The following is a 26,231-nucleotide window of genomic DNA, read 5'->3' on the forward strand; positions in this document are numbered from 1 at the left end:
TTGCCTCCTGTTTCTGAAAAAGGCCGTTTTTCTCTTTCCTAGGTTTGGAATAAGGGGCAAGAAGTTACCTCTCTCGGTTTCTCACCTCCATAAATCCACTTCTATCCCTCAATCTCCGAGTCTGTATTCTACCGAAAGCGAAGAAGAGGAAGAGAGCGTGATCGTCTCAGAAGGAATAATCGAGGAATACTTAGCATTCGACTGCAGAGACATGTAGATGTTTTGTATTTTAAGATTTTACCCCCTTTCCCTGTTGGTGTCTTTTATGTCTAATTTTCACTCCGGATCGCAAATCTCAACCGTAATTAATTAGCTTGACCTCCATTTCTGTGTTTTGATGTTAAATCTTTTTTGTTAGCCTAAGCTTCAGAAAGTAGTTTTTCGATAACATGAAGTTTTTGATTGAGGCTCATCTCCCTACGACTGTTCTCTGCTTTGAGCCCTTTGGACTTTTAAAGGCGGCTTCACGCAAAGATGAGTTTGTTGAACACGCAGCACGAGTCTCTTCCCCACTCATCCTCTGCTTTTCCTCACTTCCCTCCCTCTGTCTCGTTCATAGGGAAGAAGTGCTGCATGAAAAGAAATTAAGAGTGTCTTCAGAGAGACGGAAATCAGGTTACCCGCCCATTTCTCCGTTCTACTGCATGAAGGAGGCAGTGCTGGCTTGTGTGTTTGACCACGTGTGGAGCAAAGTCCTTGACCGAATGGAGGAGCTGATCCGCAAATACTGGGAGGGATCGGCATCAGGTGAGGATCAGAGTGAAAGTTTAATGGAAAAATGGACAATAATCTTATAATCTAATTGATTACCCTCGGCTGGCCGGGGAGGGGGGACCTTTCAACTTTAACCTATTAAACTTAGCGACTACCACTTTGTAGAGCTAGATTTTTTAGGGGGTTTCCACCCAATTCATTTTATGCGTGTTACTATCTATTTAGTTAACCCTCAATTCTGCCATTGTGCATTTTCAATATGGATTTTTGCGAAAATGTGATAAGGAAATTTGGGAACTTCCAACAACAAGAAATTGCTTGTACATGCAGGTGGTGTCAGAATAGATGGAGTGTGTCACCCCAAGTTTCCCTCAGTGCAACCTTTCCGTTCTACAAGAACTGGGCGTATTTAACTTTTGGTAATACTTCATAATAATAATAATTGTAATAATAATGGCATTTGTTAAGCGCTTACTATGTTCAAAGCACTGTTCTAAGCGCTGGGTGGGGGGATACAATGTGATCAAGTTGTCCCACGTGGGGCTCACAGTCTTAATCCCCATTTTTACAGATGAGGTAACTGAGGCTCAGAGAAGTGAAGTGACTTGCCCAAGGTCACACAGCAGACTTGTGGTGGAGCTGGGATTCGAACCCGTGACCTCTGACTCCAAAGCCCGGGCTCTTCCCACTGAGCCACGCTGCTTCTCATGAGTCATTAGGAAACATAATCTTTGTGCTTTCCCTTTACCATCGGACATATTGAGTGGGAATTTGATGTTCTCATCCTGATATTTTATGGATCGTGAAGTTATTATTGCTGCTCTCACTCTTGTCACCTTGGGAGTTGTGTTTGTTGAATTCAGTTGTAGTGTTCTCTCCCAAGTGTTTAGTGTGCTCTGCACACAGTAAGCGCTCAATAAATACCACTGATTGATTGATCGAGTGCAAACAAACACTGTAGAGGTCACATCCTAGAGGACTCCACTTGCAGACACAAGTCGTGTGGCGTAATAGAAGGGCTTTAGGATATAAAACCCTGGTGTTAGTGGGAGATTTGGACAGAGTTTCGACACTTGCCATTCAATCAATCAATCAATCAGTTGTATTTATTGAGCGCTTACTGTGTGCAGAGCACTGTACTAAGCGCTTGGGAAGTACAAGTCGGTGACATATAGAGACGGTCCCTACCCAACTGTGGGCTCACAGTCTAGAAGGGGGAGACAGAGAACAAAACGAAACATATTAACAAAATAAAATAAATAGAATAGATATGTACAAGTAAAATAAATAATAGAGTAATAAATACGTACAAACATATATACATATATACAGGTGCTGTGGGGAAGGAGAGGTGGAGGAGGGGGAGAGGAAGGAGGGGGCTCAGTCTGGGAAGGCCTCCTCTTCAGCGTGACTGAGTCAAGTGAAGCCATCCATTACAAAACTGCGTCTCATTGCCCTGGCATTCATTCATTCAATCATATTTATTGAGCGCTTACTGTGTGCAGAACACTGTACTAAGCGCTTGCGAAGTACAAGTTGGCGACATATAGAGACGGTCCCTACCCAACTGTGGGCTCACAGTCTAGAAGGGGGAGACAGAGAACAAAACAAAACATTTTAACAAAATAAAATAAATAGAATAGATATGTACAAGTAAGATAAATAAATAAATAGAGTAATAAATACGTACAAACATATATACATATATACAGGTGCTGTGGGGAAGGGAAGGAGGTAAGGTGGAGGGGATGGAGAGGGGGAGAGGAAGGAGGGGGCTCAGTCTGGGAAGGCCTCCTCTTCAGAGTGACTGAGTCAAGTGAAGCCATCCATTACAAAACTGCATCTCGTTGCCCTGGCATTCATTCATTCAATCGTATTTATTGAGCGCTTACTGTGTGCAGAGCACTGTACTAAGCACTCGGAAAGTACAAATTGGCAACATATAGAGGTGGTCCCTACCCAACAACATGTGTGCATATAGCTATAATTCTGTTTGTTCTGACAGTTTTGACACCAATCTACATGTTTTGTTTTGTTGTCTGTCTCCCCCTTCTAGACTGTGAGCCCATTGTTGGGTAGGGACCGTCTCTATCTGTTGCCGACTTGTACTTCCCAAGCGCTTAGTCCAGTGCTCTGCACACAGTAAGCGCTCAATAAATACGATTGAGTGAATGAATGAACAGACTCACAGTCTAGCCTGGCATTCCTAGTGATATATAGACGATTGATTGATTGGCTTCCCGGGCATTGGATGGTAGCGGTCAACCCGGTCTTAAGATTTTCTTAAGTGTTTCAGAAGGGCCTGGGTTCTAGTTCTGGCTCTGCCACTAGTCTGCTGTGTGACCTTGGTCAAGCCACTTTACTTCTCTGGGCCTTAGTTACCTCATCTATAAAACGGGGATTAAGACTGTGAGCCCTATGTGGGACAGGGACTGTGTCCAACCTGAAAGGCTTGTTTTACCCTAGTGCTTAGAACCGTGCTAGACACATAGGAAGTGCTTAACAAATATTATTGTTACTGTTATTATTTAGGAGAATGGAATCCAACACTATCTGGCTTTTTTATTATTAGTAATAGTATTAAGAAAAAAAGCCAGGTAGTATTGGATTCACATCCTCCTAAATTATCCTCTTATTTAGCACCCATTGCCTGGCTTTATTTTATAGCACCTCCCACTTCAAACTCTGTTTTCCTTGTCCTCTAGCACTTTCGAATCTTTTCACTCCCCACCGCACACAGTAGAAGGTGTTTGAAGGATTGGCAAATAAAACAATTTTCCTATTTCCCAGCTCCTCCATTTGCCAAGGTTGAAGGCACACCACTTCCTCTTCCTCCCCATGAGAGAGCAGAGGGACCCTTTTCCTCAGTGAGAGGTTTGGAAGAGAATTAGTCGATTACCCTAGAACCTTGGTTCGTGTGCTCTGCCAAAATTCCTCACCATTGCCTTTAAAGTAATAATAATAATAATAATTGGCATTTGTTAAGCGCTTACTGCCTTGCCCCTCTACTTTCCTACTACCACCCAGCGCACACACTTCACTCCTCTACTACTGATCTCAACCCCACTTCAAAGCCTTATTGATCTCCATCTGCAAGAGGCCTTCCCTGACTAAGCCCTCCTTTCCTCTTCTCCCACTCCCTTCTGCATTTCACCGACTTGCTCCCTTTATTCATACCGCTTCCCAGCCCCACAATACTCATGTACATATCCGTAATGTATTTATTTCTATTAATATCTGTCTCCCTCCCTAACAACAACAATAATAATAATTAATAATTATGTGGGTCGAATGAGGGATGAGTCGAGAATAATGCCAAGGTTAGAAGCTTGTGAGATAGGGAGGATGGTGATGTTCTCCACAGCGATGGGGAGGACAGGATTTGGGTGGGAAGATGAGGACTCGTTTAGGACACGTTAAGTTTGAGGTGTTGGCGGGGCATCCAAGTCGAGATGCCCTGAAGGAAGGGAGGAATTGCAAGACTGCAAAGAAGGAGAAAGATCAGGGCTGGATAGGTAGATTTGGGAATAGTAGTTGAAGCTGAGGGAGGGATTGGGTGTAGATGGAAACTAGAAAGTGATTTAGAACGGAGCCTTGAGGGACTCTTGCGGTTAGAGGTTGAGAGGTAGAAGAGGTGCCTTGAAGGAGACTGAGAAGCAGCAGCCAGAGAGGTAGGAGGGAGAGGACCATGGATAGTGAAGCCAAGGTTAGCTGATGTTTCCAGGAGAAAGGGGTGGTCCACAGCGTCGAAGGCAGCTGAGAAGTTGAGGAGGATTAGGATGGAGTAGAGGCCATTGGATTTGGCAAGAGGAGGTCATTGGTCATTTTAGAGAGGGCGGTTTCCATAGAGTGGAGGGGGCGGGAGGCAGATTGGAGGGGGTCAAGGAGAGAATTGGAGGAGAAAAGATGAGGGCAGCAGGTGTAGATAATTCGCTCAAGGGCAGTGGTACGAGGTTGGTGGAAGGGAAGGAGTGAGAGAATCGAGTTCAGAGGACGGGTGGTGTTGAGAGGGTCGATTTGTGCTTCAAGAGAAGGTAGTTTGGGTATAGAGACCAAATGAGGTAGGAAAACTCTAGAAAACTGGATGGGGTCTCTGGGAAGCAGAACAGATTTGCAGGGAATTGTGTGTGTGGGAGAGAAAATAGGTGAGGAGATTACGGTCAGAAAGAGGAATTTCAGAGTTGATGAGAGTAGAGATTGTACAAGGATTAGAGTTGATGAGATTGAGTGTGTGTCCAAATTGGTGAGTGGGTTGGAGTAGAAAGCCAGTGGAGTTGAGAAGTGAGAGGAAACGGTCTGTGGAAGGGTCGTAGGGGACTCCCACTTGGATATTGGGAGTTAAAGAGAAGCAACACGGCTCAGTGGAAAGAGCGCAGGCTTGGGAGTCAGAGGTCATGGGTTCTAATCCTGGCCTCGAAAATTGTCGGCTGTGTGACTTTGGGCAAGTCGCTTAACTTCTCTGAGCCTCAGTGACATCATCTATAAAATGGGGATGAAGACTGTGAGCCCCACGTGGGACAACCTGATTACCTTATATCCCCCCCAGCGCTTAGAACAGTGCTTGGCACATAGTAAGCGCTTAACAAATACCATTATTATTATTATTATATTGAACTTCTAAGGATCAGTGTTGGGATGGAGAAAGAGAGAAGGAATATGAAATAGCGACCAAAGTGGTTCAGAAAGTTGAAGGAGGAGGGACCTGGGGGGCGGGAGATGTCCGAGACTAGTATCTGGCGTCGATCCAGCACTTAGAACAGTGCTTTACACATAATAATGATAATAATGGCATTTATTAAGCGCTTACTATGTGCAAAGCACTGTTCTAAGCGCTGGGGAGGGCACAGGGTGATCAGGTTGTCCCACAGGGGGCTCACAGTCTTCATCCCCATTTTACAGATGAGGTCACTGAGGCGCAGAGAAGTTAAGTGACCTGCCCAAAGTCACACCGCTGACAACTGGCGGAGCCGGGATCTGGACCCATGACCTCTGACTCCAAAGCCCGGGCTCTTTCCACTGAGCTATGCCGCTTCTTCTTACACATAGTAAGCGCTTAACAAATGCCATTATTATTATTGTGGTAGAGGTGGATGATGTGGGCTTCAAAGGAAGGGAGGGGGAATGATGCCAAAGTGGCGCAGGGGAGCAAGAAGGGAGCCTTACCCACTGAGTCTTGGGGAGTAGGAACAGATGAAGCCCCCTCTGGAAAGAGCAGCAGGGAAGACAGTATCACCTGGGGAGAGTCAGGTATCGGTAATGGTGGGGAGGAGCAGTGACTGCAGCAAGAACAGGTCGAGGTTGAAGGGAAGATTTCCCACGATGGATCAGGGCTTCCACAGGCCGAGCTTAGCCGAGGCAGTGAGGCGGGGGATGGTGGAGGAGACGCCACCGAGGGGTTGGGAGGGGTTGGATGGAAGGGAGCTGATGGGGGCCAGCGGCGGGGACGGATGGATGGAAAGACGGGTTGGGCAAAAAATGAAGTCTTTATAACGCCACGGCACTTGGTGGACAAGTGAGGAGAATGGAAGAACAACAGCATATCCAAGCAGCTACAGGGTGGAAAGATGAAACTGGCTAATAGGAAACAAGGAGGCAGAGGAAACCTGCCCACAGTAAAAAATAAAGTCTCAGACAACGCTGCGTCGCAGCTGGGAATCTGAAATCAAGTTGCCGCCGATAGGTCAGCCGGCGTGGTGCGCTGGAATCGAGAAAGGAGGAGCTCCTTTCAAGCTGAAGCTCCGACGGGGATGTGGGACCAGGAGGCAAGTGGAAACAGTATCAACTGCTCCAAACAAGGGCAGAAACGGAGCAAGGGACAGTGCTTGTGTGTGTGCAGTGCAGAGGCCAGATGGGGCTTCTCAGTCACCTATAAGTGCACCGTAAGCGTTCAATAAATCAATCAATCGTATTTATTGAGCACTTACTGTGTGCAGAGCACCGTACTAAGCGATTGCGATTGAATGAATAAGTGAATTTCACCTTCAGTGGCATCTCCTTTCAGTGGGAAGGAAAACTCTCTGGCTGTCTACCTCACAAATTGCCCGTATGTATGGAGCAGAGTTGTCAGAAGATAGAAGACTGTGGTGATTTACATTTTAATCCCCAAATCATGGCCAAGCATGATTTCGTGGAGCGGAGGTCTATTCAGCCTTCCAAGTAAGGAAACAACAAGTCCAGGGCTTCGTTTCCGCTCCGGCCTGCGTGCGATTTCCCTCTTCGATCAGTCAGGGTGCGGCGAATCCATTGAAAAGCTAGGGAGAAGACGACATTTTGAAGCAGCTGCGACTACTAACGCGTTTCCCCCACGCGGGTTTTGTCCCCCTCCACAGATGACGAGAGCAACGTGCTGACCCTAGAGACAGCCAGGTCTGACACCGGCAGTCCTTGTGTTTCTTGTGAGCCGCAGCCTCTGGTGTTACCTCGAGTGCCGCAGTCGAAGGTGTTCTCCATCACCTCAAACCCGGTAAGCCTACATTGAGCGGCCCAGGCAATCCTCTAACTCCTCAGACTTGGGGATACGCCTTTAAGGGAGTCCAGGCAAGTCCTTTGGGAAGGCCAGGAGTAGTCAGTCAGCTGTATTTATTAAGCTGTTCTTGTGTGCCGAGCGCTGTACTAAGCGCTTGGGACTCTGTGTGCAGAGCACTGTACTAAACACCTGGGATTGTACAATATAACAATAAACAGACACCTTCCCTGCCCACAGTGAGTTTATCATCATCATCAATCGTATTTATTGAGTGCTTACTACGTGCAGAGCACTGTATTAAGCGCTTGGGAAGTACAAATTGGCAACATATAGAGACAGTCCCTACCCAGCAGTGGGCTCACAGTCTAAAAGGGGGAGACAGGGAACAAAACCAAACATACTAACAAAATAAAATAAATAGATATGTACAAGTAAAATAAATAAATAAATATGTACAAACATATATACAGGTGCTGTGGGGAAGGGAAGGAGGTAAGATGGGGTTAGATCCTGCTTCCCCGCTAGGAAATAGTACCCATTAATCAGTCAGCAGGATTGGTTAAGTGTCCACTGTAGAGCATTGTATTAGGTGTTGGTGGAGTAATAATTATAACAGTAATAATTCTAATAGTGGGATTTATTAAACACTTATATGTGCCAAGCACTATATTAAGCACTGGGATAGATACAGTGCAATCAGATCAGACACAGTCCCTATCCAGCGTGGGGCTCACAGTCTAAGAGGGAGGGAGAGAGAACAGGTAGTGACCGACTCCTCATTTTACAGAAGAGGATTGGAGGCACAGAGAAGTTACGTGACTTGCCCCAAGTCACACAGCAGGCAAGGGTGGAACTGGGAGCAGGACCCAGGTTCTCTGACTCCTAGTCCTCTGCTCTTCCCACTAGGCCCCCCCTGCTTTTCTGCCACTCGGGTGGCATCTGTCATTGCTATTCTTTCGCTTATGTTTCGGCGTTCAAGTATTAGTTGTATTTCTGGTTTTCAAATCACCTCTAGTGCCTAAGTTGTTAATTGAAATGTGGGCGCTCTTCATTTATAGGTGTAATGGAGCAAATGATGCAAATCGGATCAAAGAGTAGTTCAGTCAGTGAGTAACTGCTTTTCACTCTGTGAGAAAAGATAGCCATCAACCAGATTCTGTCAGGAGAATTTTTAATATCAGGGGATGATTTTCTCATCAGCTCTTCACATGCTTTAAGATTAGACGTTCCTAAAAAGATGAGAACAAGAACAAACCACAAACAGGGATAACTACCAGTTTTTAACTTTTAATTTCCTCCCTGCTTCTCCGTGAACCTTCTTCTCTGTCTTACCATTCTGTTCCCTGCTTTTCTTCTATCATCCTCTCTGTTGTTCTTGCATCGTCCGTCGCGTTTGTGTAAGTGCTCATAACCCAGATGTGGCGGCCAAACCAAGAATAAGGGGAAAAGTACTTCAAGTATGCAAGTTGGAGAAACGAAAGATGTGCTTAATGCCATTCTGGTAGATGATGTTCTTTCCCTTCTTGGCCAGCAATCTGAGTTTCAGAGATTTTTCCAGTTTTGCCGTGCACACAGAAGAGATGTAGATATTGCTCGGAAAGTAGGTCATATTAACCCAACACTTTCTCTTGGGCCGCTTAGCTGCGCAGTTGAAGCATTGGAGCCATAATTTTAAAATAAAATTAGGAAATCCAGTTATTTCATGATGAAGTTTAACACGGTGCCCGCTTAGCTACTTGCTTGAGAGAAGAGATCCACTCATGAGACTGTTCCTAGTTTGGAAGCCCTTGGCTTTTATTAAATTAATATTTGTCAAGGGCGACACTTCCCAGCTGGGGTGGAGTTAAATGAAGGATTCTGTAATGGTTTGTTTTGGCTTATAGATGGGTCTCTGTCAAGGAGCAAGTGGAAGTCCTCAGCAAAATCTGAATGGCTTGCTGATTCACGGGATGCCATTACATCCGAGAAACCTCTCTCTAATGGACAGAATCTTGTAAGGAAAATCATTTTTTAAAAAATCTGTATTGACTGGAATTCAGTGGGTTCTTTAGAGAATGAAAAAAATTCAGGCATCTTGGGTGATGGCTCAATACCTCTTGTATCCAATATTTTGTGGTTCTAGATTTCTTGTATTTCTCAAGTATTCTTTATGGAGACTTTTTATACACATATTCCATCTTCTTTGTGGAGAAGACTTTAAAGAAACTATTTCATCAGTGCTAAGAAACTCAATCACTGAGAAGCAAGCAGTGAATATTTTTTTAACAGCTAAATCTCCATCTAAGAACAGTACAGGTACCGTATCAAATTCAGCCAAAGCTCTTGTTCAGAGTACTCCTGCTCTTCCATTTATGGCTTCCCTTGTGGGTCAGTAGCATTCAGTATGGTCTGATTAACCTTCTCCTGTATGAGAAGAGTATCTAATTATAACAATAATTATAATTTTGGTATCTGTTAAGCACTTACGATGTGCCAAGCACTTTACTAAGCGTGGGGTAGATAAAAGATAATCAGATCCCACATGGGGCTCACTAAGTATAATAATAATAATTCTGGTATTTGTTAAGCGCTTACTATGTGCCAAGCACCATTCTAAGCATTGGAGTAGATACAAGGTAATCGGGTTGTCCCACGTGGGGCTCACAGTCTCAATCCCCATTTTACAGATGAGGGAACTGAGGCTCAGGGAAGTGACGCTTGGTGTCATCCTCAGCTCCGCTCTCTCATTCACCCCACGCATCCAATCCGTCACCAAAACCTGCCGGTCTCACCTCCAGAACATCGCCAAGATCCGCCCTTTCCTCTCCATCCAGACCGCTACCTTGCTGGTTCAATCTCTCATCCTATGCCAACTGGATTACTGCATCAGCCTCCTCTCTGATCTCCCATCCTCCTGTCTCTCCCCACTTCAGTCTATACTACACTCTGCTGCCCGGATTACCTTTGTACAGAAACGCTCTGGGCATGTCACTCCCCTCCTCAAAAATCTCCAGTGGTTGCCTATCAACCTTCGAATCAAGCAAAAACTCCTCACCCTGGGCTTCCAGGCTGCCCATCCCCTCGCCCCCTCCTACCTCACCTCCCTTCTCTCCCTCTCCAGCCCAGCCCGCACCCTCCGCTCCTCTGCTGCCGCTGACCTCCTCACTGGGCCTCGTTCTTGCCTTTCCCGCCGTCGACCCCTGGCCCACGTCCTACCTCTGGCCTGGAATGCCCTCCCTCCAAACATCCGCCAAAATAGCTCTCTTCCCCTCTTCAAAGCCCTACTGAGAGCTCACCTCCTCCATGAGGCCTTCCTAGACTGAGCCGCCCCTTCTTCCTCTCCTCCTCCTCCCCTGTCACCCCCTCCCTCCCTCTGCCCTTTCCCCTTCCCCTCCCCACAGCACTTGTACATATTTGTACATATTTATTACTCTATTTTATTTGTACATATTTGTTATGCTTTTATTAACGATGTGCATATAGCTATAATTCTATTTATTCTGACAGCTTTGATACCTGTCTACATGTTTTGTTGTCTGTCTCCCCCTTCTGAACTGTGAGCCCATTGTTGGGTAGGGACTGTCTCTATCTGTTGCCGATTTGTACTTCCCAAGCACTTAGTCTTTTAGACTGTGAGCCCACTGTTGGGTAGGGACTGTCTCTATATGTTGCCAACTTGTACTTCCCAAGCGCTTAGTACAGTGCTGTGCACGCAGTAAGCGCTCAATAAATACGATTGATTGATTAGTCCAGTGCTCTGCACACAGTAAGCGCTCAGAAATACGATTGATTGATTGATTAGTCCAGTGCTCTGCACACAGCTCAATAAATCTGATTGAACGAATGAATGAGGTGCCCATGGTCACACAGCGGACAAGTGGCGGAGCCGGGATTAGAACCCACCACCTCTGACCCCCAAGCCCTTGCTCTTTGCGGATGAGGGAACTGAGACACAGAACAGTTAAGTTGACTTGCCCAAGGTCACACTCAGGTACATGGCCAAGGCGGGATTAGAACCCAGGCCCTCTGACTCCCAGCCCCATGGTCTTTTCACTGGGCCACCTTGAAATTAAATTGTATCTTTCTGACAAAACCCATTTGTCTTCGGTTATCCTCATACCGTTCCAGAGATGGACGGAGGGGAAGGAGTTATTTCTTCCATTTTTAGATGGGGAAATGGAGGCTCAGACAGTGAAGCGATTTGAAAATCACACTGGAAAAGCTGTTTGAAATCCCTAGCCCTTTGGGGATCCAAAGGGCAGATCTAGACATCCAGATCTGTACATATGTTTGATACCAAATAACATACAACTGCTTTTTGCCCATTAGCTAGGCTGTAGCAGAGACAACATGCAGAACTTGCGTTGTCAACCCTGGAAAAGGGAGATTTGATATTAAAGACCATCTGAACCAATTTAACAAGCAAACCCCAGTTCTAGTACATATAATTTGTAATATGCAGCAATTAAATCTGGACTTGGCGTGTTCTAATATTTAACACGTTAGATATTCCTTGTCCCTGCGTTGGGCTGTGTTGCCCAGTAGTGATCCCATAACAATCAGCTGTTATCCCCTTGATATCAGGTTGATGAAAATTAGAGCGTCACCTCGAATCCCCCCGCCCCCCAAACAAAACTCTTGCTGGTCCCGCAGAAGTGCCCTAACCTCCAAGCTACCTGAATTTAGTTATTTTTTTTTATGGCATTTATTAAGCGCTTACTATGTGCAAAGCACTGTTCTAAGCGCTGGGGAGGTTACAAGGTGATCAGGTTGTCCCACGTGGGGCTCACAGTCTCAATTCCCATTTTACAGATGAGGTAACTGAGGCCCAGAGAAGTTAAGTGACTTGCCCAAAGTCACACAGCTGACAGTTGGCGGAGCCGGGGTTCACAAAGGGCAAAGGGCAAATATTTATCACTGAATTCCTCGCCGTGATGGCTAGTCGTTACACCCTGGTTGTCTCTGTTGGGAGGCACAGGAATCGTTGGGCCACAAGAAGGCTGAACAGGCTTCTGAAATAATAATAATCATTTTAATAATTCAGGTGTTAAGGGCTAATTATGTGCCAGACCCGCCCTGAGCGCTGGAGGGGATACAAGCAAAGTGGGTTGGATACAGTCCCTGTCCCACGTGGGGCTCGCAGTCTTAATCCGCATTTTCCAGATGTGGATTAAGAGAATTTAAATGACTCACCCAAGGTGACATGACCGGTACAGGTCCTTTCGGCCCCGGGCCCGTGCTCTATGCACCAGGCCCGGCTGAGTAAGTCAGCACGTATTTATGAAGCCACTACAGGGTGTGTATCATCGTCCCAGCTATTGAGGAGGCCCAGAAGGATGCAGAGATAGGACGGCCAGTCTCTCCTGGTACCAGCCAACACTCCGGCCAGGTCTAAAATCAGTTTGCTTCGTTTACGAGCCTTGGTGAATCTACCCTTGGAGCTTAGTTTCCCCGTCATAGGTGAAGGCCTTTTAAAAGGGATCTAAGAACCTGTGAAACTCGGAGGAGTTCCGTTCACACGCCGTGATGTATGAATTCTGTTTCGTTTCTGTTCTGCCGCTAGCGATCTGGACGACAGGCTCCCCGCCAGGCCTCGGTCTAGCACCGTTCTTTCGAAGCCAAGTTGGCCAAACCGCCCCCCGGAGTTCAGTACGTCCTCTCCGTTTTACAGCGCGCAATCTGCCAGGAGGCGCAACCCTCCGCCTCGCACCCTGCACCCGATCAGCGTCAGCCATTCTCACTCAGGGACACCGAGACCCGTGGATGATGTCGTCAGGGGAACGCGACTGTACGTTTACGTATCGTAAATTGGGTGAGGGTAGAAGTTAGGGGTCAGGGGGTTGTTTGATGTTCGGAAAGGGAGAGAAGATGCCAATAATACAGCGGTGTTTGTTAGGTGCTTACTGTGGGCCAAGCACTGTGCTGAGTGTGGGTAGAGAAAAGACGGACGCAGTCCCTGGCTCACAGGAGCTCGCGGTCCGAGGGAGAAAGAACAGATATTTAATCCCCATTTTACAGACGAGGAAACGGAGGCACAGAGAAGTTGTGACGTGTCCAGGGGCACGTGTTAGGCAGAGCCAGGACCAGAACTCAGTCCCTGGCTCTTTTCTGTAGGTCACAAGCTCAGCTCCATCCCCCCATCTTACCTCCTTCCCTTCCCCACAGCACCTGTATATATGTATATATGGTTGCACATATTTATTACTCTATTTATTTATTTTACTTGTACATTTCTATCCTATTTATTTTATTTTGTTGGTATGTTTGGTTTTGTTCTCTGTCTCCCCCTTTTAGACTGTGAGCCCACTGTTGGGTAGGGACTGTCTCTATGTGTTGCCAATTTGTACTTCCCAAGCGCTTAGTACAGTGCTCTGCACACAGTAAGCGCTCAATAAATACGATGGATTGATTGATTAATAATAGAAATCCCCCACCTTCTAGAAATTTATTAAAATGGTTTCTTTATTCTAGTCCTCCCTGACTTCTTTGACACTGTTGACACTCCCTTCTCCTGGAAACATTATCCAACACAATCCTGCTGATTCTCTGATTGTTCTGGCCTCTCAGTGTCTTTCTCTGCTTTCTTTTCTGTCTCTCACCCCCTAACGGGGTATCCCTCAAGCTGTTTTCTGGGTACCCCTCTCTTCCTACCGTACACTCGTTACCTTGGTCGAGGGGGCTTATCTGCTCCCATGGCATTAACTCCGACCTCTATGTGGATGACTCCCCAATCTATCTCACTAACTCTAGTCTCTCACCTGCTCTGCAGACCCAAATTTTCTCTTACCTCCTCTGGATGCCCCACCAGCACCTTAAGCTAAATATGCCTAAAGCTGAACTCATCTTTCCCATTCCACCTGAGAACAACTGTTCATTGGGCCTATCTCCGAAACCCTTGATATTATCCTTAATTCCTGTCTTTCTTTCAAGTGTCACATTCAGTTTGTCGTTTAATCCTGTTCATTTTTCCTCCACAACATTTTCTGTCTGATCCTTCCTCTTTACCCGAATGGCAACCCTCTGGTCCAGGCATTCATCAAATTATGGCCAGACTTCTCTAAGAGTCCCCTCACTAATCTCCCTGCCTCCAGACTCTCTCTTCTCTAGTTCACCCTTCACTTCGCTACCTGGATTCTATTTCCTCTGGGAAGATTTTCCCAGTTCATTTTTCCTTTCTCCAGATCGCACCATCCCAAACTACCACCTCAACACTTACACACCCGTATCACGTGCTTTTGTACGCAATCAAGTTGCTGACTCTACTATCTTAGCACTTATTCACCCATCCATCTTTTCTTTCTCTTCTTCCTCTTCTCTGTAAATTATTTTGTTTGTCTCCCGCATTATGCCGTTAAGAAGCTCTTTGAGGGCAGGGAACCTGTGTTTTGCACTGGAATATGCTGAAGGAGGTGGGGAGGGAGAGAGAAAGGATTAATTTTGAGACACCCCTTACAGGTGACCCTTTCTAAGGGAACCTGGTCCCTAAGATAACAGGAGAATCGTGTGTTAAGGGATGGGGGTATTCTGAGGCAATACTGAAAAACAGTTGCTGGTGCCAAAAAGAAATTGGCCAGAAGGCCCGCTGAGATAGGGAAAAAGCCAATCTGTGCCCTGGCTACGGCCACCAAGAAGTGGGAAGTGGCAAAGATGATGATTTGTACCTAGCCAGAAATAATAATAATAATGATGGCATTTATTAAGCGGTTACTATGTGCATTGCACTGTTTTAAGCACTGGGGAGGTTACAAGGTGATCAGGTTGTCCCACGGGGTTCTCACAGTCTTAATCCCCATTTTACACATGAGATAACTGAGGCCCAGAGAAGTTAAGTGACTGGCCCAAAGTCACACAGCTGACAATTGGCGGAGCCGAGATTTGAACCCATGACCTCTGACTCCAAAGCCCGGGCTCTTTCCACTGAGCCACGCTGCTTCTCTAACACAGAAACACATTTGAATGGTCACGCTAAGTGTACGGAACATGTCAGAACATACCAAGTCAGCACAGTAGGATGGTTTGGGTGGAGAAGGAAGTGACCAACCAAGTGATAAACCCTCTGGGTGGTCCTCATGCCCACCGCGCCTATAATAATAATGATGGCATTTATTAAGCGCCTACTATGTGCAAAGCACTGTTTTAAGTGCCGGGGAGGTTGCAAGGTGATCAGGTTGTCCCACGGGGGGCTCACAGTCTTAATCCCCATTTTACAGATGAGGTCACTGAGGCACAGAGAAGTGAAGTGACTTGCCCAAAGTCACACAGTGAGAACCTGAGTTTCAGTCAGGGTCTCTTGCCCTCGTTCTGCAGGGGGACCCAGCCAACGAACTCAGCCCCGTTCGCAGAATGGAGATCAGATACCTGCTCAGACAGAAAGAAGGGGAAGGAGTTGCGTGGGGCCCTGGTTTTCCAAGCACTCAGTACAGTGGTCGCCATATAGTGAGCGCTCAATAAATACCATTGATAAAGCTAAATTTAATAAATTCCTAATTAGTCGATTACTAGTAATGCTGTCTGTAAAGTTACATTAGCAGTCCAGGATTAGAAGAGAAGTGAAGCCAAGTTGTAAAAGTTTCCCAGCACCAACTTTCAAAAGAAAACTGTCCAGTATAACTCCATTTAAAAATACAGAGTAGGAAATCTGCTTCTGTTTCTTTGTCTCCCCCTTCTAGACTGTGAGCCCATCGTTGGGTAGGGACCGTCTCTGTATGTTGCCGATTTGTACTTCCCAAGCGCTTAGTACAGTGCTCTGCACACAGTAAGTGCTCAATAAATACAATTGAATGAACTTGGATGGTAGCAGAAGTAGCTTCAAGTACAACTCTGAGTACATTTGGGGTTTTTTAAATGGTATTTGTTAAGTTCTTACTTTGTGCCAGGCACTGTACTAAGCGCTGGATTAGTTGTCAGATTGGAACAGTTCCTGACCTGCTTGGGGCTCACGGTCTAATCCCCATTTTACAGATGAGGTAACTGAGGCACAGAGAAGTGAAGTGACTTTCCCAGGGTGACACTGAAGACAATAATAGTAATAATAATAATGGCATTCGTTAAGCGCTTACTGTGTGCCAAGCACTGTTCTAAGCACTGGGGTGGGGGGTATACAAGGTGATCAGGTTGTCCCACGTGGGGCTCTCAGTCTTAATCTCCATTTTACAGATGAGGTAGCTGAGACACAGAGAATAATAATAATAATGATGATGATATTTGTTAAGCGCTTACTATGTGCAAAGCACTGTTCTAAGCACTGAGGAGATTACAAGGTGATTAGGTTGTCCCACGGGGGGCTCACAGTCTTAATCTCCATTTTCCAGATGAGGGAACTGAGACACAGAGGAGTGAAGTGACTTGCCCAAACAAGCTCACACGGCTGATAAGTGGTGGAGGCGGGATTAGAACCCATGATCTCTGACTCCCAAGCCCGGGCTCTTTCCACTGAGCCACGGTGCGAGAGCAGGGATTAGAGCGTAGATCCTACTGACTTTGAGGCCCTTGCTCTGTCCGTGAGGCCAAGCTGTGCGAATACGTTACTCTTAGAAGTTGCTGAAGTTACTTTAGTTGAGGTTGGTCTTCTAATATTTTGTTTTAACTTTTCTTCCTTCCATTCTGGTGCGCGTTGGTGGTAATTGCAGCCCAACTGCCGCCGACTCCCTTCCCGCCACCTCTCCGAAGCCTCTTAGTCGAAACAACCTGCTTCCACCCATCGGCACGGCTGACGTGGAACACTGGAGTATCATGGGATCACAGAGGCAGATGGTAAGCACTTCTCGATGACCGTGTCCGGCCAATATCAAGGTGCTTGAATCTACATGGAGTAAAGTTTACGGTGGACGATCTGCCTGATTTTAGCTGGGGATTGTACCGAGAAGTCTAATCTGAAGCCGCACATCACTTCCCCTCCCCACAGCAGTTGTGTATATCTGTACATATTTATTACTCTATGTATTTTATTAATGATGCGCATATAGCTATAATTCTATGTATATCTGTACATATTTATTACTCTATGTATTTTATTAATGATGCGCATATAGCTATAATTCTATGTATATCTGTACATATTTCTCTATGTATTTTATTAATGATGCGCATATAGCTATAATTCTATGTATATCTGTACATATTTATTACTCTGTATTTTATTAATGATGCGCATATAGCTATAATTCTATGTATATCTGTACATATTTATTACTCTATGTATTTTATTAATGATGCGCATATAGCTATACTTCTATTTATTCTGACGGTATTGACACCCGTCGACTTGTTTTGTTGTCTGTCTCCCCCTTCTAGACTGTGAGCCCATTGTTGGGTAGGGACCGTCCCTATACGTTACCGATTTGTACTTCCCAAGCGCTTAGTCCAGTGCTCTGCACACAGTCAGCGCTCAATAAATACGATTGAATGGATGCATGAGTGAACTTCATCCCATCCATTTGACGGATAGATTGCATTTTTGACTTTTCCCGATTCCCAGCTCTGTTTGGATGCCTTCTGTCCGGTGGAGAGCCCCCATTCGTGGAGACAGGAGACCCTTCCAAGCAGAGGGAGGTGGTTTCCAATCTGTTAGGTCTAGGGCCAGAGATGATGGGCTCTGTCTGGGGTCTTCCTGGCATCAGAATCCAAACTGAAAGCAGGATGGTTGAGAGTGGGAAATGAAGAGCTGCCAGTACCCTAGGCAGCCTCTATCAATCAGGAGGGTACTCAGGCCTGTCTGAGAACATAGATTCGGATACCTCTCACAGCAAAAATTTTCAGTTTAACCGATGGTTTCAAACTGGTAGAATTCTCACCTGCCATACGGGAAGCCCGGGTTCATTTCCCGGCCAATGCGCGGAATGTTTTTTGCCTGTCTACTTGTTTTCTTCTGTTGTCTGTCTCCCCTTTCTAGAGTGTGAGCCCGTTGTTGGGTAGGGACCATCTCTATAGGTTGACGATTTGTACTTCCCAAGCGCTTAGTATAGTGCTCTGCATCATCATCATCATCATCATCAGTCGTATTTATTGAGCGCTTACTGTGTGCAGAGCACTGTACTAAGCGCTTGGGAAGTACAAGTTGGCAAAATATAGAGACAGTCCCTACCCAACAGTGGGCTCACAGTCTAAAAGGGGGAGACAGAGAACAAAACCAAACATACTAACAAAATAAAATAAATAGAATAGATATTTAGACTGTGAGCCCACTGCTGGGTAGGGACTGTCTCTATATGTTACCAACTTGTACTTCCCAAGCACTTGGTACAGTGCTCTGCACACAGTAAGCGCTCAGTAAATACGATTGATGATGATGATGATATGTACAAGTAAAATAAATAAATAAATAAATGAGTAACAAATATGTACAAACATATATACATATATACAGGTGCAGTGGGGAAGGGACCCAGTAAGCGCTCAATAAATACAACTGAGTGAATGAATGAATGAATGAATGAATGAACCCTTGAATCTTGAGTTATGACAAGGAGGACTAGTATGAAAAAGCACGTCAGCCATTGCTAGTGTGGCTAAGTCATCTAGATTTTGTGAAAGTTTTTTAACTGGACTGTAGGTTGTCCCTGTGCCGCCTTTGGCCAGTGAATTGAAGTAATTCCCTAACTTGGAATCCTGGGAATTAGTGACCCATTTCTTTCCCTTCCATCTGGCCGTGGATGCCTTTACTCATTTCTTCCTGCATCTTTTCCTTCCAATTTCTTCACTTTGAAGGTCCATCTCAGTCTTCCTGTGGGAATTTCTCCCTCAGGCATGGCTTCTTTAAATTTATCTAGCTCTTTCATTACCTCCGACTTAGCTAATGCCCATGTGAAAACAGTTTTATCCTCACTGCATAGGAAATTCTGTCAAGCATTCCTATTGAAATCAAAGTCCCAGCAATATTGTTGTTCTCTAAACTTCCTGGAGTAAAGGAAACCAAGTTTGGATCTGCTTTTCGTTAAGATTTCTTATACTCATCAGCAAGTTCATAGGTAACAAATCAATCAGTCAGCGGTATATAGCGGTTACTGTATGCAGAACACTACACTAAGCACTTGGGAGAGTACAGTATAACCGAGTTTGTAGACATATTCCCTGCCCGCAAAGAGCTTACAGTCTAGAGAAATGAATGTCCGTGACAAAATAGGATTGACCCCTTACCCCTTGCCTTTTCCCAGAAATCCCGGACTTACTCCAGCCGAGCTCGGAGTGCGGTGGTAGACGAGGCAGATGACCAAAGCCCTCAGGAGAGACTGCTCTTAACCGACTTTTTCTTCAGACCCAGCACTACACAGTCATTTTTGGTAAAGAACGAACATGTAGCCTATGTTTTGGGGACCCAAGGTGGTAGCCGAGCAGGAAACCAGTGCAGTCGTGAGCAGAGCTACAGATTTCTCGCTGCGGGAGACTCAGGAGGTTCTAATTAAGAAGGTCATGGGGCAGAAGCAAACTTGAGAAACTGTCTTGGAAGATCGGGTCTCAGCAGTTGGATTTCAGACTCTGTCCCGTCTCCGTGGGTTAAGGGCGATTCATTTAGCCCGACTGGGATGAAGATACCCTTCACTTAACTCTTTAAAAAGTAAATTGTAATAAAACACCTTGTGGAGATATTGAGTAATCAGACATTGCAAAAACCCAGTTATCTCAGAATTGTGTTCCTGAGCACGAGCAGTGGAAAGTTTCAACAACTTGTGAACAGAGTTGCAAACACTCTGCTCACTTGGGGTTTTTTTTGGTCCTTTAAAGAGTAGGCCAGGGTGTGAATTTTAGCCAGAATAAGGCATATTATGGTGTGTGAAGCCAACATTTTGAAAGCAATATTCCATTTGGTGTATTTAAGCTTGAAATACTTATGTTGCTGGGCTAGACTTAATATCCTCTGAACACGATAAAAAGAGAAAGAAAGAGGAGGAAAGTCATTTCTCTGTTTCTTAGAGTTCCCACTGTGAGTGTTAAAAATATTTGTTTAGAAATTTCTACAAAATGTAACTGGATGGCCTTCAGGGAGGGCAGTTTGGGGTCGCTAGGATTTGATTGGACATTATTTTACCGTGATTCAAATTCACTTATTCCATAAAACTGGATGATGATGATGGTATTTGTTAAGCACTTATTATGTGCAAAGCACTGTTCTAAGCGCTGGGGAGGTTACAAGGTGATCAGGTTGGCCCACGGGGGGCTCACAGTTTTAATCCCCATTTTACAGATGAGGTAACTGAGGCCCCGAGAAGTTAAGTGACTTGCCCAAAGTCACACAGCTGACAATTGGCAGAGTCGGGATTTGAACCCCTGACCTCTGACTCCAAAGCCTGGGCTCTTTCCACTGAGCCACGCTGCTTCCCAATGGATGTTCTTACTGTGATTCAGATCCACTTCTTCCATAAAACTGGACGTCCAGGAAATTTTTTTAGAGAACTTGGGAATGAAATTCAGTCTGGGAAATATCACTTGTCCTTTACAGAAATAAGCCTTTCTACTGTTTATGTTTAGAATCGTGTAAAACAAATGAAGGAACTTCTGAACTCTGAGGTAATGTCTCTGTAGAACCTCAGCGTAGTATTCCTAAAGAATGAGTATTGGCCACTACGCTCTTGACTGCCAACTCCCAAGGTCCTACTTTCTATCACCTGAGGCAGGATGTTTCCGTGGTTGGTGTCTTTATCCTAATGAATTACAGTGAAACGTTGGGGCGGAGAACATCCTATAGTACTGGATCACCTCCATAGGACACGTCCTCCATTCCTGGCGCTCTCGCACACACCATGGAGCGCTGTTGGTGGAAATCCAGGCATCAGTCCGATCTTGTCCATCTCAAGCTTATCCTCACTTGGTAGAACTCTGCTCTGTCCTCTGCGCATCAGTACTACTACTTCTTCCTTACTGACTCCCATGCCCATTGCCTGGATCATCTATTTCTGATGGTCTAGCCTTGTGTTTCTTCTGCCCTTGGTGACCTTGCCACCTACTTTATCGACAAAACTGAAGCCCCATTGGGCCTTGTCTCCTTCCCAGTCCCAGCCCTTCCCTCCCCTCCCCCTTGACTCTCTCATCCTTTCCGGCCTTCTCTCAAGAGATTTTCCACCCGCTTTGGAAATATTCACCCTTTTCCCGTGCCTCCAACCCCACCTTTTTGTACCTTATTAAAACATTTGTGCCCATCCTCCTTCATTCCCTGCCTACTGTTTTTCTCTGCTCCTTCTGCAGTGGCTCCTTCCTCCCAGTTTTCAAACACATCCACTTGTCTCCTAGCCTAAAAAATACCATTGCCTCATCTCCTTCCTACTGCTCCTGTCCAAATTCCTTGAAAGAGTTGTTCAAGGAGTATAATGCTCCGCACACAGAAAGCACTCGACAAATACCCTAGGCCCTCATTTCCTTTTCTCCTACTCCCTCCTATGTAGCCCTGACTTGCTCCTCTTAATCACCCCTCTTCAGCCCCACAACACTTACCAATCAATCAATCAATCAATTGTATTTATTGAGCGCTTACTGTGTGCAGAGCACTGTACTAAGCGCTTGGGAAGTACAAGTTGGCAACATATAGAGACAGTCCCTACCCAACAGTGGGCTCACAGTCTAAAAGGGGGAGACAGAGAACAAAACCAAACACACTAACAAAGTAAGATAAATAGAATAGATATGTACAAGTAAAATAAATAGAGTAATAAATACATATATACACTCATATACAGTAAACGCTTAGTACAGTGCTCCTCACACAGTAAGCACTCAATACGATTGAATGAATGAATATATGTAATTTATTGATTTACGTTAATGTCTGTCTCCCCCTCTAGACTGTAAGCTCGTTGTGGGCAGGGAATGTGTTTGTTACATCGTTGTGTTGTACTCTCCCAAGTGTTTCGTACAGTGCTCTGCACACGGTGAGCGCTCCATTGATTGATTCCATTGATTGATTACCCCTGCTGCCTCCAGTTCTCTCTCCGAGGTGTCTACCAACCTTCTGCTTGCCAGGTCGATTCCATCTGAATTCTCCTTGATATCTCAGCAACCTTTGAGACCCAACCCTTTTGGCTGGAAACACGAACTTTGACTTCTCTGACAATGTCCTCTCCTGGTTCTCCTCCCCTCTCTCTGGCCGCTCCTCAGTCTTTTTTTCCTTTTTTGCCAGTTCCTCCTCTACCTCCCACCCCCTGCCGTGAGATTGCTCAAGGCTCAGTTCTGGATCCCCTTCTGGTCTCCTTGATTTCCGAATCCAACTTTTAGCTCTGCTTCCCAGCAACTGTGCATTTCCTTCTGCTTTCGTGACATCTCTACTTAAATTTCCTGCCAGCCCTTCCATCGCAACATGTCCACAACTGAACCTCCTCATCTTCCCTGCCAAACCCCCTGCTCTCCATGACCGTCTCGTCACTGTTGGGAACAGCGGAAGAAAAGGAAATGAGGGCTCAGAGTATTCGTTGAGTGCTTTCTGTGTGCGGAGCATTGTACTCCTTGAACAGTTGCCTCATGGAAAGAGTTTGGGCCTGGGAGTTGGAGGACCCGGGTTCTGCTCCCAGATCTGTTACTTTCTTGCTGTGAGACCATGGTCACTTCCCTGTGCTGAAGTATCATCATCGTCATCATCAATCGTATTTATTGAGCGCTTACTATGTGCAGAGCACTGTACTAAGTGCTTGGGAAGTACAAATTGGCAACATATAGAGGCAGTCCCTACCCAACAGTGGGCTCACAGTCTAAAAGGGGGAGACAGAGAACAAAACCAAACATACTAACAAAATAAAATAAATAGAATAGATATGTACAAATAAAATAAATAAATAAATGAGTAAAAAATATGTACAAACATATATACATATATACAGGTGCTGTGGGGAAGGGAAGGAGGTAAGATGTGGGGGATGGAGAGGGGGACGAGGGGGAGAGGAAGGAAGGGGCTCAGTCTGGGAAGGCCTCCTGGAGGAGGTGAGCTCTCAGCAGGGCCTTGAAGGGAGGAAGTATCCTCTGGCTGTTCTCCTTCCTGAGATTATGAGCCCCATGTTTGACAGAGACTGTGTCCAACTTGACTGTAAAAGTAAAATACAATTATTATTAACCTCCTGTCTTTCCCCACTTCAGTCTACACTACAGAAATGCTCTGGGCATGTCACCCCTCTCCTCAAAAAACGGTTGTGTCAACCTTCGAATCAAGCAAAATGTCCTCATTCTCGGCTTCAAGGCTGTCCATCACCTCGCCCCCTCCTACCTCACTTCTCTTCTCTCCTTCTCCAGCCCAGCCCGCGCCCTCCGCTCCTCTGCCACCGCTCACCTCCTCACCGGGCCTCGTTCTCGCCTGCCCCGCCATCGACCCCCGGCCCACGTCCTCCCCCTGGCCTGGAATGCCCTCCCTCCACACATCCGCCAAACTAGCTCTCTTTCTCCCTTCAAAGCCCTAGTGAGCGCTCACCTCCTCCAGGAGGCCTTCACAGACTGAGTCCTCCCTTTTCCTTTCCTCCTCCTCCCCTCCCTCCCTGCCCCATAGCACTTGTGTATATTTGTACATATTACTCTCTTTTATTAATGACGTGAATATATCTAGATTCCTATTTATTTGCACTGATGCAGTTGATGCCTGTCCACTTGCTTCGTTTGGTTGTCTGCCTCCCCGCTTCTAGACTGTGAGCCCATTGGGTAGGGATTGTCTCTATTTGTTGCCGAATTGTACTTTCCAAGCACGTAGTACACAGCGCTCTGAACAAAGTAAGCGCTCAATAGATTGACATGAATGAATATTATTGTTTTTATTAACAGCACTATCATCCCTGTCTTATAAGCTGGCAACCTTGGCATAGACCGTCTCGCCTACTGCATCAGCCTCCTCGCTGCCCTCCCTGCCTCCAGCCTCTTCCCGCCCCAGCCCATACTTCACTGTGCCGCCCACATCATCTTTCCGAATGATCGTTTTTTAGAAATTTGGGAAAGGAGATGAAAAATGCACTGATTCCTACACCTTTGCTAGAGGAACCAAAAGATTAAGTCTTAAGCTGGAATTCTTCCTAAGGAGAAAGTCATATTTGAAAGCTGTCCATTCTTTCTCTTTAGCCGGATACACAATATCGTCGATCTTGCACAATTATGGATCATTCTTGCCAGTCTCGTGCTACTAGAGGAGCTGCAGGGACAGGTAAGCCCAGAAATTTAATTATACCATTATAATTATACCATTAAGGCATTATATCTTGGCAGTAGGCCAGATAATTATTCCAGAATATTTATGTAGTACACACTTTGGGAAGAGTGGGAAGAGTACTGTTTTATGCATTGAGATGAACATAAAAGAATACATGATCTGTGTTCTCTAGGAGCTTTTTATCTTACATCTATCCCAATCAATCATATTTATTGAGTGCTTATTGTGGGCAGAGCACTCTACTCAGCGCTGGGGAGAGTACAGTGTAACAGAATTGGTAGACACATTCCCTGCCCACGATGGGTTTATAGTCTAGATGGGGAGACAGACATGAATATAAATAAATTATGGATATATACAAAAATGCTGCAGGTCTGAAAAAATAATCCAGGTTTACAGGTGATGCAGAAGGAAGGAGTAGAGGAAATGAGGGTTTAGTCAGGGAAGGGATTTTAATGACTACCTCAGTGCTAGCAATCACTTAAATACCTGCAGTTATTATTATTATTGGCATGTGTGGGGAGAAAAGGCTAACACACGTACTCAAAGAATTAGGCAAACTGGAACTGTGCACCACATAAAACTGAAAAGTGAAATTAATGTACTTTATTCTTTCATGTTTTGGACAGCATGAGCATTTAGCTCTTTGGGATATCATTTAGGAACAATATGTGATAAAATCACAGAAATCACCATCTTGTGGGTTGTTGTTTTTTAACCCTCTGCCCTTCAGAGACCCAAATCAACAAACTTACACTTCAAAATAAGTGAGAATCAAGTGCCATGGACATTACCTAAGTCTAAATCAGTCCATCAATCAGTGGTATTTATTGAGCTAAGTCCTTGGGAGTGTACAACCGAATTAATGGACCCATTCCCTAAAGAGATGAAGTGCTTGAAGCCAGGGTTGGGGTAGAAGGGATTAGTGTGGGAAGGTCCTAACGAGGAGGTAGGTTTAAATAGTGCTGTGAAAGAGGGGAGAGACAGTGTATTTAGACCCAGGAGGCAGAGAGAGGATTCAAAAAGAGGGAATGATGCTGTGTGTGCATCGATTTGGAGGAGAAACGGTCAGAAACCGGGGTCAATGAGCTACGTTGCATAGGGAGAAGGACGAGCAGGGATAGAGCAGAAGTGGGAAGGTAGGTAAGTGAGGGGATCCCGATGGGTTCAAAGCTCTGTACCATGATTGTGTTTGAAAATTTGAGGAAGGATTTGCAAGAGTTGGGGCTGGATTGCACACGGAAGCAACTGAGAAACATCAAAAATGACTCCAAGAGCAGGGACGCCGTTAAATGGTGATGGGAACACTTGGATGTAAGATGGGTGATTCGGATTTTGTGGTGTTAAATTCACAGAGGGGAGGGAAGGGCGCATAGACACACCTGGAGGTAAAAATTTAGGAGATAGCAATGATTTTCCCAAGTGTGATGATCATAACGACATCGCACTTAGAAGAGCTGCTGCCAGAAAGTCTGCTGCTTTCTTACATTACATAAAGTGGCCAATTCCCAGCATTTGAATCTCAGCCTAGGAATATTATGGTGCTTTTTCTGTTTTCCAACAATTTAAATTTGAGTGATACGAAGGGAGCAATGTCTTCTGATTCTTTTTACTAGGGGTGGCTCCTTTCTAAATGGAGGGAGGCAAAGAAACAGGCTTCATAATATTCCAGATGTGCAAATAACAGCAGAGCACTGGGGTTTGCCAAACAGATCCAGTCAGTTTTGATAAAGCTTGATAAGATTTGTAAGTGGACCAGATAGAGATATGGAGAGCAAGACTACAACTAACTGGGCCATCTTGTTTAAACCGTATTTTTGCGTTCTTCCCAGATTCCATTAATGCCGGAATGGCAGGACTCAGCTTAGGGGTACCTAGTTCCTCATACATTGGCTCTCTTCATCACAACAGCCGCGGTCATTCTCCAGAAAAAGCTGAGGAAGACAAAAAAGATCAGCACTCCCTGGG

The 26,231-nt window shown here is 45.5% G+C and overlaps 1 protein-coding gene across 4 annotated transcripts in view; it reads left to right on the forward strand.

Annotated features, from left to right (window-relative positions):
* FAM149B1 (family with sequence similarity 149 member B1) overlaps nt 1-26,231 on the forward strand; it is a 43,977-nt gene that overhangs the window by 15,708 nt on the left and 2,038 nt on the right. For 2 of the 4 annotated variants that reach the window (XM_038744388.1, XM_038744391.1), the window contains 9 exons: nt 43-213; nt 560-747; nt 7,044-7,177; nt 9,064-9,173; nt 12,723-12,947; nt 16,789-16,912; nt 19,312-19,437; nt 24,176-24,257; nt 26,096-26,230. In XM_038744388.1, the coding sequence (XP_038600316.1) occupies nt 43-213; nt 560-747; nt 7,044-7,177; nt 9,064-9,173; nt 12,723-12,947; nt 16,789-16,912; nt 19,312-19,437; nt 24,176-24,257; nt 26,096-26,230 (1,295 nt within the window). The remainder of the gene's footprint in view (nt 1-42; nt 214-559; nt 748-7,043; nt 7,178-9,063; nt 9,174-12,722; nt 12,948-16,788; nt 16,913-19,311; nt 19,438-24,175; nt 24,258-26,095; nt 26,231) is intronic. The other 2 variants (XM_038744389.1, XM_038744390.1) reach the window with 2 other exon arrangements.

This window comes from Tachyglossus aculeatus, chromosome 3, assembly GCF_015852505.1.
Source record: "Tachyglossus aculeatus isolate mTacAcu1 chromosome 3, mTacAcu1.pri, whole genome shotgun sequence".
Lineage (NCBI taxonomy): Eukaryota > Metazoa > Chordata > Mammalia > Monotremata > Tachyglossidae > Tachyglossus > Tachyglossus aculeatus.